The sequence below is a fragment of the Ammospiza caudacuta genome, chromosome 13 (assembly GCF_027887145.1).
Source record: "Ammospiza caudacuta isolate bAmmCau1 chromosome 13, bAmmCau1.pri, whole genome shotgun sequence".
In the NCBI taxonomy this organism is placed as follows: Eukaryota; Metazoa; Chordata; class Aves; order Passeriformes; family Passerellidae; genus Ammospiza; species Ammospiza caudacuta.
The window spans coordinates 20,994,544-21,008,018 of NC_080605.1; the positions used below are offsets into that span (position 1 = coordinate 20,994,544).

General features: G+C 54.0%; 1 protein-coding gene across 2 annotated transcripts in view; it reads left to right on the forward strand.

Annotated features, from left to right (window-relative positions):
* Window positions 1-927: 927 nt before the first annotated feature.
* Window positions 928-13,475, forward strand: part of ACSF3 (acyl-CoA synthetase family member 3) — a 50,009-nt gene continuing 37,461 nt past the window's right edge. For both annotated transcript variants that reach the window (XM_058813615.1, XM_058813616.1), the window contains exons 1-3: window positions 928-1,629; window positions 3,001-3,156; window positions 13,291-13,445. In XM_058813615.1, the coding sequence (XP_058669598.1) occupies window positions 943-1,629; window positions 3,001-3,156; window positions 13,291-13,445 (998 nt within the window). In that variant the 5' untranslated portion in view covers window positions 928-942. The remainder of the gene's footprint in view (window positions 1,630-3,000; window positions 3,157-13,290; window positions 13,446-13,475) is intronic.

The window sequence follows — 13,475 nt, forward strand, 5'->3', positions numbered from 1 at the left end:
GAAGCAGAAATTGAGGTCGATTTGCAAAAGAAGATGTGAGCAGGGCCAGTGTCTGGGTGGGGAAATGCTCCGAAGGCGCAGGGGAGCGACCGCAGCGCTCACGGAAAATGAACTGTGCGTGCAGTTTGTGCAGCCTGAGCCGGGGCAGCCCTGGTCAGCTCTGCCCTGGGGGGCTGCTGGGCTGGCTCCCCTTTGTGCCAGCTCCTCCCCACACTGGGGAGCTGGGCTGGGAGGCTCTTGGAGCTGAGCTGCTGCACTAATAGGCATTTATCAAAAATAACAGGGGAGATCAGGTTGTTATTGGCGGCGTCAGGGAAGTGTCGCGGACGCTCTCGGAGAGTGAGAGCTTGTCAGCCTTTGGCTGCCTCCTCTTGTCATGGAACCCCTCTGGATGTTTTGGTGCTGATTGGATTCTGTGCAGCAAATCCCTCCCTCTCTCTCCTGCCACAGCCCTGTGCTCTCCTCCCTGCTCTCTGTTGCTGTATGGAGGGGGTGTGCCAGGCTGTACCAAGGGGTTTAGGATTCTTCACAGAATCGTGGAATGGCTCAGCTTGGAAAGGACCTTAAAGCCCCTCTCATTTCACCCCCTGCCTGCCAGCAGCCTGGGACACTGGGAAGGTGTCAGGGGGTGGAACTGGGTGGGCTTTGAGGTCCCTTCCAAGCCAAACCATTCTGGGATTCTGTGAAAGCTGGTTCATCATTGAAATGAGCTGGCAGGGGGCTGTGCAGGGAAGGATCTCTGCTCCTGTTCCATCGTGCCAGGACCCAGGGATGCTCAGGCCACCCAGGATGTGGCACTCTGAGGCAGGGACATAAATAATACAGTGGATATTATTCAGATGAGGGCTGCCACTTTGCCTGGGTGGGAATAACCCCCTGGGCAATCCCTGCCCTGCTGATGTGCCATCATTGCTCTCTGCAGAGTCGCTCCAGCCCGGCAGGATGCTGCTCCCCCTGCTCTGCCCCCAGCGCTGCCGGCCCCTCCGCCGCCTCCTGCGGGCCCTGTCTCGCTGCCCACGGCATGGGAGCAGGGCTGGCTGTCCCCACAGGGCTCTGCACACAGCCTGGGCCCCCTGCAGCAGTGACATCACCCCCGTGTTCACCAGGGCCCCGGCGTTTGGGGACAAAGTGGCCATCGTGGACCGGAACGGGGAGCACACGTACAGGGACCTGCTGAGCCGCAGCCTCCGCCTGTCCCGGGAGATCTGCAGCGTCCTGCAGTGCCCCAGCAGGGACCTGAAGGAGGAGAGGATCTCCTTCCTGTGCCCCAACGATGCCTCCTACGTGGTGGCCCAGTGGGCTGCGTGGATGAGCGGGGCCATAGCGGTGCCCCTGTACAGGAAGCACCCGCTGCCCGAGCTGGAGTACGTGATCCAGGACTCCCAGAGCGCCCTGCTCATCGCAGCCGAGGAGTTCCTGGGCAAAATAACCCCCAGTGCCCAGAAACTGGGAGTCCCTGTGCTGCCCCTTCCCAGCTCTGGGGCTGGTGGATCCGCTGCAGCCACGGAGGAGGGCCCCTTGCCGAGCTGTTCCTCGTGGAAGGACAGAGGAGCCATGATCATCTACACCAGCGGGACCACGGGGAGGCCCAAGGGTGTGCTCAGCACCCACGAGAACGTGCAGGCTGTGGTGAGTGCTGCTGCCCCCCTGCCAGGCTCCTGCCAAGGTACAAAGCCTTGGGATCTGGAGGGGATTTGGGGTTGCAAACACCTTTCCATTGCCAAATTCCTGCTGAGAGCTGTGGGGCTGCAGCTCTGGAATCCTCCACGCTGGGAAGGTGAGCACACAGCAGGGTGTGAGGCTCTCAGCCTTGGCAGGGCAGGTGGATTCTCCTCCCTGCTTTCCTGGAAAGCAGAATGGATGAAACCTGTTGTAAAAAAAACTGATTTCTTTGCAGTTTGCTTTTCTGCCCTCCGACTAGGGGAGAATCTTTGCTCCTAATTGGAAAATATCTTAGCCCAGCCCAGTGCTGTGTGAAGCCTGTGCATTATTCAGCTCTGTATCCCCAAGGCAAAAAAATCCATTAGCTCTCGGAGCCAAAAGGAATTAAAAGTTTGAATAAGCCTGCTGACTGCCTCACCACTTGGTTATCAGTGCCTGCAACTGCCAGCCTGCTGCCATTAGGGAAGGAGGGCAGGGAATGCAGGGTGCCCTGAGAGCTGCTCGGGGTGCTCAGATCCTGCAGGGTCCCAACAGGAATGAAAGCCTTGATGGATGGAGCCAGGCCTTGGCTATATTGGGCAAAGAATCTGTTCCCTCACAAACATGCTGATTATTTGGGGGGTGGCCTGAGCAGTCCCCATCCTTTGTGCTGCCCTGCAGGAAGCCTGAAAGCTGTTCCCTGCCCTGTGGATGAGGGCTCCTGTGAGACACAAGCAAATTCCACTGCTCAGATGCTTTTCTTATTTTTAGGTGGCTGGAAATAAGCTTTGCAGTTGCCAGCACTGGGCTCTGAAGGGCATTGTTGACCCAGAAACCTGATAATTATCCCTTCAGATAATTATCCCTTCAGAGCAGAGTGTTTTGGAAGCTTGATTCTCTCATAATTTTTACTAACATGAAACCTACTTTCTGTTTATCAGCAATTTCCTGCTCCTACTGATTATCCCTTACAGGTGCTAAAAGCCTGATGTCATCAGTGTCCTAACTATGGCAACAGAATTCTGGGAAAATTAGCTTTTTGATTACTATTTCTGCCAAATCTGCATGTGCAGCAGTAGATTAATATTTTTGTATGTCCTACTTAAAATCACTGTTGATATTTCTCAGTGACGAGGAAGGGCTTTGCTGATTTAAAGACCCATCCTGTCAGCATGCTGAAGGTGTTCCTCTTGTGTTCTGCTGTTGTGGTGGGAATTTTTCTCCTGCTGATCCTGAAGGAAAGATTTTATGCCCAGGCTTGGCATTCCTGCCAGGGAATTTGGAGATTGAATGACTTGGGAATACCTCGGGAAAATCTTCCCTCCTGCCCTAAGGCCGTGCTGTTTGTTTTCTCCTCAGACCACGGGGCTGGTTGAGAAGTGGGAGTGGAAGAAGGAGGATGTGATCCTGCACGTGCTGCCTCTGCACCACGTCCACGGGGTGATCAACAAGCTGCAGTGCCCGCTGTGGGTGGGAGCCACGTGCGTCATGTTCCCGGAATTCAGCGCGCACACGGTGAGCCCAGGGGAGCCACGGCAGCAGCACCCGGACTGCGCTCCCAGCAGCTCTGGGAAGGGGTTCCTGAGGAGTTCCAGCCCTTCAGGCACTGCCTGTGGGAGGTTCCCAGCAAAGGGAATTGCTGGGGTGCTCAGCCCGGGGTATATGTGCTCTTCCAGAGGGTGCAGCTCGTGTGAGTGTGATGTTGGGATGGGAATGCTGCTCTGCCCTCCCAGCCTGGGGGTGGCTGGACCCTTCTGTGCCCACTGAGAGTGTGTCCATCCAGAATTGGGGTTGTGGATTTTTTTTTTTTACTGCCAGGAATGGTGGAAATACTGTTTTTTCTCTTGGGTGTTAGTGGTGTGCTGCTTGGTGAATTCTTTAGTGACTTGCATTTCCCAGAATCCACAAAACACTGAGGCTGGAAAAGACCTCCAAGGTCACCAAGTCCATCCTGTGACCAATCCCCACTTTGTCACCCAGCTGAGAGCACTGAGTGCCATGTCCAGTCATTCCTTGGACATCTCCAGGGGTAGGGCTTCCACCACCTTCCTGGGCAGCCCCTTCCAAATTTTCCCCTTCCAGTCCTACATCCTTAGTGTTTTGTGTTGCATTAATGACAGAACACAGCCTTTTGAGTTTTTTGCAGCCCAGGTAAGGGAAATCCTGGTTTTCCTCCCTTACATGGAAAGGTGGCTCTTCCTCTGTGGAGCAAAAACAGTTAACAGAGCTGTCAGGTTGGACTCAGTGATGTGAAAGTGAGTTTCCAGATCCAGACCTTCTTGCAGCTTTTAGGAAAAGTGGCAGGAGGGAAACCTTATTGGAATGATGCTGTTAAAGTGTTTTTTCTATCTGAGCCAGGAAACACCAGTGGCAGTGTTCTGCTGCTCCTTTGTTCCCTGCAGCAGTGGCACACCGTGGGGAGAGGGGAAGGGACAGGCAGCAGTCAAGGTGGAACAGGTTCTACATTTCCCAGCCCCTGGGATGCAGCACTGTCCATCCACATCTCCCAGTGTCCTGGGTGGTGTCTGCAGTGTCACTGCTAAGGGACAGTTGGGTTTTCAGGTGCTGCTGCTGCTCAGAGCAGAAAGGAAGCAGAGGTGTGTTATCACTGCAGGGTTCCCTGGGAAAGCCAAAGGAGCCCGTGCTGGGTGACTGCCCGGGCTGCTCTCCCTGTGTGTGCTATCCACGTGTGGGAAGGCTTGTCCCATGGCAAGGACAAAGTGCACAGGTGTGGGATACACCTGGGAGCCTCTGGCTGTGCTGCTGCCAGGTGAGGGCGGGCCCGGAGCCACCGCAGGGCCGGGTGATCCTTCACAGCTCATTTCTGCTTCTCAGAGCAGCAGCCACAGAAAATGCACACTTCCCTTTTCTGTCAGGGGGCTCTGACACCTGAGCACGGATCCTTTCTGGGGGTACAGCCCCTGAATCTTAGCAGGGCAGCTGTGCACTTCCAGAGTAAATTGGCAGGATGCTGTGGTAGAGGGCAGGACCATCCCTAGCTGCCATAACCTGTGCTTTCACCCAGTGATTGCTGCCAGATTTGTCTCCCCAGCGTTAGGGTGACCCCAAAACCCCAGGGCGCAGCAGGGCTGTTCTGTAGGTGCCGCTGAGGGCATTAGGGTGACCCCAAAAGCCAGGGTGCAGCGGGGCTGTGCTGGAGGTGCCGCTGAGGGCGTTAGGGTGACCCCAAAGGCTCGGGGCGCAGCAGGGCTGTGCTGGAGGTGCCGCTGAGGGCGTTAGGGTGACCCCAAAACCCCGGGGTGCAGCAGGGCTGTTCTGGAGGTGCCGCTGAGGGCGTTAGGGTGACCCCAAAACCCCGGGGTGCAGCAGGGCTGTTCTGGAGGTGCCGCTGAGGGCGTTAGGGTGACCCCAAAGGCCGGGGTGCAGCGGGGCTGTTCTGGAGGTGCCGCTCAGGGCGTTAGGGTGACCCCAAAGGCCGGGGCACAGCAGGGCTGTGCTGGAGGTGCCGCTGAGGGCGTTAGGGTGACCCCAAAGGCCGGGGTGCAGCAGGGCTGTGCTGGAGGTGCCGCTGAGGGCGTTAGGGTGACCCCAAAGGCCGGGGTGCAGCAGGACTGTGCAGGAGGTGCCGCTGAGGGCGTTAGGGTGACCCCAAAGGCCGGGGTGCAGCAGGGCTGTGCTGGAGGTGCCGCGAAGAGGCTGGAGCGGGGCCTCTGGAGGGCGCGGTGCTCCACGTCCTGTGCCGCGGTGATTGATGCTCCCTCGCACCCCTGCCTTCTCCCCTGCTCCCTCCCCACGTCTGCGGATCGATGAGCTGACGTTGAGGGATGGGATGGGGATGGCGGAGCGGGACCCCCTCCTGCCTGCTCTGATCAAAGCTCTCCCCAGATGCGGCACCAGGGACAGCCCGGGGGCGGCCGCTTGCCCCTGCAGCTGAACTTGGGCACGGAGGGCGGCGGGCACCGGCTCCCGGGGCTCTGGGGGACGGCATTTGCTGCTCTGCTTTCTTTCATTCCCGTTATTTTTCCGAGGGCCTCCCGTGGGAGCCGCGAGTGGTTTGATCGACACTCCAAAGCGAGCACGGGAGGGTAAATAAGGCTTTCTCCTGGAGTGTATTGCAAGCTGCCTTTCAGTTCCACTCTATTTTCACCAGCTGTTTACAAAGTGCCCTTTGCTACTGCAATCAGCTTGCAGCAAAGCAGCAGTGGAGGATTTTGCCAGAGGAGCCCGAGTTTTGCTGTGTGCTTTTTTTCCTTGGCTGCACCTTGAGAAAGCAGCCAATTATAGTGTGATATAAAGAAACTCGACTGGCAGCTAAAACACTTGACAGGCTGATCAAAACAAGGCGAGGAACTTACTCTCAACCTGCTGCAGACATATTTAGCCTTGAGTGATACTGGCAAAGGTTCAAGAGAAACCGCAGCAGCACGCCCGATGTGTGTTTGGTTTCTAATCACTAACACTTCATTATACAAAATAAATACTTTATTATTACAGTGTTTATTAAATTACATAATTTGCGGCGTGCCTTATAGTCGTGGATACAGATGGCAGTCTGGTTTTGGTGGTGGGAATAATGCTCTTTTTTTTTTTTAATTTTATTTCCCTGGGAAGACATTCCCAGCCCCAGAACACAGCTTGCTTGTCGTTCCCCGCCGTGCAGGGGTGGGAGGTGGCAGCTTTCAGACCTTTACGTCTGTTTTTGGGAGCTGTCCAAGGAAAGGTTGAAAATCAGGACTGTGGAGTAGCACAGTGTCCTGACCAACATCCTTCCCCTCACTAAAACAGCATCTGATGCGTGTGGCTACTGCTGAGGCCACGACAACTCATTAAAGTTTGCTGAGGTGCCTCAAGCGTGAAAGTTGCTGCATAAAATCAGATTCTTTTTATTAAATGAGGACATCCATTACGCTGCACTAGCTACTGTACATGTTATAATTCACTTTATAGCACCATCTGTTAAGACTGTCTTGCTTAAGCTTTTCGTAGCATTTTTTTATTGCAAGTTATTAAAAAATATGGCTGCATCTATTAATCATTTATTAATAAAGGGTTTATAAATGGAGACTCAGTTTCCAGAATTAGTCGACTCGTACATGATGTACTGAGTCCCCTGCTGCTCGTGCTCCTTGGGGTGCAGTGTCTCCACAGGGAGCCCCTGGGAGCACATCCAGTGCTCCTGTCTGTGCTTCTGGGGTAGGGAATGGCAGGGATGGCTGTGGGGGGACACTTCAGCACAGGTGGGTGTGGAGCAGGCAGGAGAGCAGCAGTGAGCCCGAGGGGTGTGCTGCCAGCAGCTGTGTGGGGCACAGCTGGCTGTGGTGTTATTGGTTTGTTGTTCCATTGGTTTTCAAGGGTGAGAAGTGTGAGGGCTTGCTCTGGAGCCAGAGCGAGCTGCAGCCTCAGCATGCCTGTGTGATCCTCCCTCCATATCCTGCTCCCAGGCTGAGTTTGCTCTTCCAGCTGCACTGGTCTGTTTGCATTTCCAGCTGCTGCTGGCCTGTCCCAGATGCTGGAGTGGGAATTTCTTGTCCAGGAGTAGGGATTTTAAAGGTGTTGTGTTTGTGCAAATTTTGTGCACTTTTGGTGACAGAGGTGAAGAGGTGAATGTCTCTGTAAAGGAAGGAGTGCAGGGTGAGCCTTCTCCTCTTGGCCAGGTGCTTTTGGAAGGCTCTGAGCATCACCAAGCACCCTCTGGAGCATCCATTCCCAGTGACTGCCTCCCTCCATCTCCCTCCCTGCATCAGCTCAGGCACAGCCTGTGGTGAGACTGTTGCTCTGTGGAAATGTCAGTGAGTCTGGAGGGACAGACCTGGGGAAGCCAAGTGTCCCCTGTGCTTGCTGTGAACAGTCACACACTGGTGTCCCCATTCCAGACCAGGCACTCCTTGGACAGCACCATTTTGGAGCAAATGAGGTCAGTGTCTGGTTTACACGATCCTCTGCTGTGATTTTTGGACAAAGAGGATCCATTTTGGGCTTGAACCACAGGAAGAGCTTCTCTCTGCCTGGGACACCCCTGATCTTGCCTCAAGGGGAAGATGTTCTAATGGCACAAGGTTCCCTGTCAGCTCTCTGCATTGATAAACACAAGAGCAGATCCTGGGAGGTTTTCCAGCCTCTTGTGCAGAGTGGGAAATAAGAGTAGTGAAGAACCTGAAGGAGGAAACTTGCAGTGCTGAGTGATGGGAGAAGCTGATGGAAATCTCCATTTTGGGTGACCCAGCTGTGGCATGTGCTGCCTGTCCAGCTCTTCTGGGCAGCTTTGAGCTGTGATGTGCTGCCTGTGCAGTGACAGCCCTGGCTGTGCCCTGCAACCCCTTCCATGATGAATATGCCAAGATGCAGATTTCCTGCCCTGCAGTTCCAGGAGCTGCTGTTTCAGTGCCAGCCTCGCTGCGTGTCTGACTTAAGGTGCTCCGAGGATCAAGCCCTCTGAAAACCATGCCCTGTTTTACAATGTCACACTCAAAGCCATCAAAACAATCTTGTTTAGAGCCTTCTTTCTAGGGAAACAGGAATGCTGTGTGCCCAGAGGTGGTGTGTGGTTCAGGACAAGCTTTCCTGGTGTCCTGTCCCCCGTGGCACCTTTTCCCCGTGGTAGGAGGGAGCTGCAGGCCGGGCACAGGATGAGTGGGAGGTGTTGCTCCAGGGTGCTGCTGCATCGTGTGCTCACAGCCCTGAGCTCCTGAAGGCCTGGGCTGTGTCTGGGAGCAAACTTTGTCCTTGTCACTGGTGTTGTGTGTGTGAGCCAGGCTGGCTGGGTGCTGGGGCTGTCTACCTTGGCTGGGCTGCACAGGGACAGCCAGGGCTCAGCAGCCACTGTTGCCTCCGGGAAGGAGAAGCGTGCACTGCACTGAGCCTCTCCCCTGGATCTGTCACTTCTGCAAACATCACTCTGGGCAGCTCTTTTGGTTTATTTTTAAAAGAAAAGCAAATCCGAGCAGAGGAGCCTGAGCTGCAATATCCAGGCGCGTTGGGGATCGCGGCCCCCATCCAGTTTCAGCTGGAGAGAGGCTGAAAGTCTTTTCATCTGGTAATGGGAGGCTTCAGAGGAGTAATTTTATTTCAGACTCAAAGAGGAGTTGGTGGAGGGAGGAGCAGGTCACTAGTGAATGGATTATGTTTGATCACTTCTCACAGACCTGACTTTAAAAAGTTAGAGGTTTTCTTTCCCATCTCCCCAGATCTGCCGTCTGTCCTCAGCATCTGTTCCCAAGTAATGGCTTTTGATGTGTGTGGGGAAATATAAAAAATGGAACCAGAGCCTGTCATATTTACTTATATTTCCAGGTCCCAGGGAAAGCACTTGCTCCTTTCAGTATGCCTCCAGCATAGGAAGGGTTTAAAAGCTTCAGCCTGGAATGCAGAGGGGCCATCAAACTGTGCTGATGAATAAATGATTAAAACCAGAGTCGCACAGAGCACAAGCAGTTTGGGGTTATAACAAACATGAGACGAAGCCACCGAGGGCCTGATTTCTCTTTGAAGAGAAGAATGTTTCTCCCTCTCTGCATATTGGTCATGAAGTGTTGGAGCCTCAGTCCCTGGGAGAGAGCAGAGCTCCCCTTGGTGCTCTCCTACCTCATGTGCCCATCTGCTTTTCTGGGGTAATTTGGTGTTGGATGTGTGTGCGTGGTCCTGCAGTCCCTTGGCTGCTGCTGTTGAGTTACAGGAGCCTTCCCACCCTTCTGTTTGGCACAGATCTCACCAGAGAAGCAGCTGCTTTGGCCACAGCGCTGTTGCTCCCACAGACATTCCAAAAATCACCAGCATCCCTTTTCCTCGATGGTGCTTCCCACATGGCAGCAGTCAGTGCTGAACACAGACCCATCTCCCCGAGCAAGAGGGGAGTAAAGGGCTGAGTTAACCTTGCATTAGAGGCATTGTTATTGTTGAAAAGGTTTGAAAAGATTCAATTACAACAGAAAATGGCACAATAATTTTGTAGAAGAGAGGAGCTGTTGTGTCTGTCAATAGAGGCTGCACCGCGGGCTGGCTGTGATCCGTTTGTGGGCTGATGGAAAAATCCATGCTGATATTTGCTTCCTTTACAGCTTGTAGTTCTCCTGGCTGGTTTTGGAAATCTTCTATCAGCCAAAATCTTACATGGATTAGCACATGGGTTTAAACTGGGTTTGCTACTGTTTCTTCTCCTTTTGCATGAGAAGATGCCCAGATATTGGGTTTGGTGTTTCAGGCTGGTTTGGGGCATTGCACATCTCCCTCACTAAAGGGAAAAGTTGTTGCCTTTTCTCCTCTGTGCTCACATCGTTTCCTTCAGGTGATCTTAGCAGGTCTGGAGGCTGGTTGGGAAGGTTGCTGTATGGACTGACCATCCTTACTCACCATCTGTGTCCTGGGAAAAATACGTGGGAAAAATCTCCCAGCTGTGCCTTACTGTGCTTGTTTTGTACCCACTGGTGTCATTTTCTCCTTTTTTTTTTTTTTTTCCTTTAATGATGGCAAAATCCCACTGGTCAGCTCATGATATGCTTTAGAGCAGTGGGAGGGGAGGAAAATCAGGAATGTCACGCTGACAGGAAGGCTCTTGGGAACATTAGGTCTCCCACTTCTCTGCTGGCACAGACAGCCCTGACCCAAAGCATTTGCTGCCCTTATTGCTGGTGGGAAGCTCTATCCACTCTTGCTTTCTTGCAGTGAGAAACTTTTTGTTTCTAACCCTTGGTTATCTTAAAAGGAATCCTAATCAATCTTCTGAGCATATTCCATGGGAAAGCTGCAGAGCCTGGCAGCCCTGGCACACAGTGCCATGTTTGCTTCCCAAATCCATAGCTTTTTAAAAGCACTTGGAGGTATCAGGTAAGCACAACAAAACAGAGCATTGGGCTGGCAGTGCCCTGTGCACAGGGAATGAACATGGTGACAGTGACAGGGGATAACCCAGGCGGGGTGGACAGTGCTGCTCCAGGCCCAGTGCTGCACAGGGATGGACGTGGTGACAGTGACAGTGACAGGGGATAACCCAGGGGGGATGGACAGTGCTGCTCCAGGCCCAGAGGTGTGCTGGGTGCTGCCAGGACAAAGCTGTGGCCTTGCATGGGCTTGATTGATTAGTGCCAGGTAACGAGGCTTTCCCAGATCCTTCTCTCAAGCCTGCAGTTAGTTAGAAGCCAGGAGTAGCTGCTCCAGCTGGCTGGGCAGTGCCAAGCCCTCCGGCCAGCTTGGGCTCCGTGGAGTACTCAGAGCTGCCAGCTTTGTACCACAGCTCAGTCCTGCTAAAACACATGGGAAGGATCCAGATTTGGCTGAGCAGGAGCAGAGCAGGTGGAGAGGTTTGGCTGTCAGCAGATCACCCCAGCAGCTGGTGGCACAAATCCAGAGGCAGCTGCTTATCCTCAGGAAGGGGCTGTTGCTGGGTGAGCTGGACTGACATGGAAAAGCTGCTCCTGTGGCTGCAGTGCAGGATTTTATCTAAGGCAGGAGTTGAGCTGGCGCGTGGGGACAGGGGACTCTGGGGTGCAAGGGAGACTTGCTCTGTTTGCATGGGTTTCGGATTTTTGAGATCCAAAGTCTGGCTGCATGGCCAAACTGGAAGTCTGCCTCCACTCCCACAGCTGCTCAGGACTTGGGAAGGCAAAACAAAATCACACAGCAAGGATCGAACAAGCCCTGAGCATCTGTTTCCCTTCAATCCCCTCGGCACAGTCTGGTCCCTGCTGGCCATCACACGTCCTTCCCTGCCCACAGCAATGGCCCTGGGGAGCACCAGGCTGAGGAGAGCAGATCCATCCAGCCCTGGCTTTGGAGAGATCCTTCTCCACCCTGCTGCCTGGAATGGCAAAGATACTGGGGAAAAAGGGGGCTGGGAAATGATGCCATGGGTCTTAGCTTTTCTATTTTTCAGGTTCTCTGCTGCCTGCTGCGTAACTCTGAAACTTCCTGTGAGGTGTTAGTAGGGTCTCTTCACAGGGTGGTTGGACAAAACAATCCCTTCCCAGCTGAGAATCAAGGACAGCCTTACCTAAAAAGCACAAACAGCTGTGAAGGGAAGGGAGCAAGGCAGGGGTTGAGACTTCATGAGCTGGAGCTGTAACTGGACAGCTGAACCCAATATGTAGATGAACCAAAACTTATAAAAGTGTAAAAACTTGTGGCTGGGATCCACCTTGGATTCAACCTGGGTGCAGCCCTGGCCAGGCTCTTGTGCTGCCCAAGGCCTTGCAATAAATACCTATTTTGTCCATTTATCTCTGTCAGGTCTCTGTTCCAGACCAGCCTCTCAAGGTATCAGTTCAAACACAGGGAGGTTAGACCCCTGTAAATGCAATTTTACCTAATCTGTCTGGTAGGGGGTTTCTGCAGGGACTGAAATGTTCCCTGTCTGGCTGTGCCAGCATCAGTGCAGGAAGTCACATCCCAGCTCTGCTCTCCTTTCCCAGGGCATCCTGCAGTGTTCATGTCCCACCTGCCGGGGTGTGCAGTGCCTCTGCACCTTGTGCATTCATCTCTCCCCATGAGGGCCAGCCCTGGGCTGGGGGCAGCGTGAGCTCCCTCCTGTAGGGTGGGACGTTGCCTCTGTGGATGTGTCCTGCTCTCCTGCTCTGTTAACCACAACCCCGCGGTGCTGGGAGGGTTTTTAGGAGCTGATTGTTGTGGGGCAGCGGAGTGCGAGCTGCGGGGGGAGGAGACAGGGATGAAAGGGAGCAGAGTGAGCAGAACCAGAACGGAGGGAAGGGGCAGAGTGACAGCATGAAGGAGAATCCCTGGCTCACCTTCAATCAGGGCCTGCCTCGTGTGCAGCTGTGCGTGCCGGGAGCGCCCAGGCAGCGCTCGGTGTCAGGAGCTGTTAGGGAACACATTTGTCACCGGGGGGCAGGGACAGAGCACAGGGACACAGGGCTCTGATTTATTGATGGCTTTGCTTCCCTCCTGCCTTGGGAAGAGCTTACCTGGCAGGGACAGTGCTGAGGTGTGGGAGCAGTGGGCTCAGGTGTGACTGTGTGCCTCTGAGCCATGGTTGGCTCCCATCCCTGAGGTGTTGTTGGATTTTTTCCCCATTCATAGCTCCCACAGGCCAGCAGGAGCTGCAGCTGAAGAACATTATTCCCACAGGGAATATTCCTCTCAGGAACAGTGTGGCTGGGGTGGTGGCCCTCCTGAAAAGCTGCTGCTGTCTGCTGCTGTCCCTGCTTTACCTGTGCATTCTGATGGCTCCCCTGACCTCACCAGGGACACTGCTCTCTCACAGCACCTCACCACTTTCATGAAATCTCACTCCCAGTGCCTGACCTCCCTCTTCCCAGCTTTGCCTCAGAGGTGGCTCCAAGAGGTGGCTGTGTATTGAGTATCAGGTGTGGGCTGTGTCTTTCCAAAGAAAAGTTCCCATGCTTTGGAAAACTGGTGGCTGTGTGCTGCCTTTGAAGAGCTGTGCATGACAGGGGAATGAGCTGATTCTGCCACAAGCTTCCATCTTCGTGAGCAAATTCTTGGCTGTAACATGACAGGACTTACAAATGCCATTTCCATCATCTCGAGGGTGATGGTGGGTGGGGGATCCACTGGTGGGACAAGAGATGAGCGTTATGCCTTGGGAAATAAGGGCATGATGAAAGTTGGGAGCTTGTTTTGGACAGGGGTGGGGGCACACAACAGCTTCCAGCTGTACTCCCAAGAAATCTTGGATAGCAAAGGTGTATTTTCATCCATGTGTGTTCCCTTCCTTCCTAGGTGTGGAAGAAGCTCCTGAGCTCTGAAGCTCCTCGTGTCAATGTGTTCATGGCAGTGCCCACCATCTATGCCAAGCTGATGGAATATTATGATGAGCATTTCACCCAGCCCCAGGTGCAGGATTTCGTGCGTGCCTATTGCCAGGAGAACATCAGGTGGGTGAGCTGCTGGCTCTCTGGGTGCTC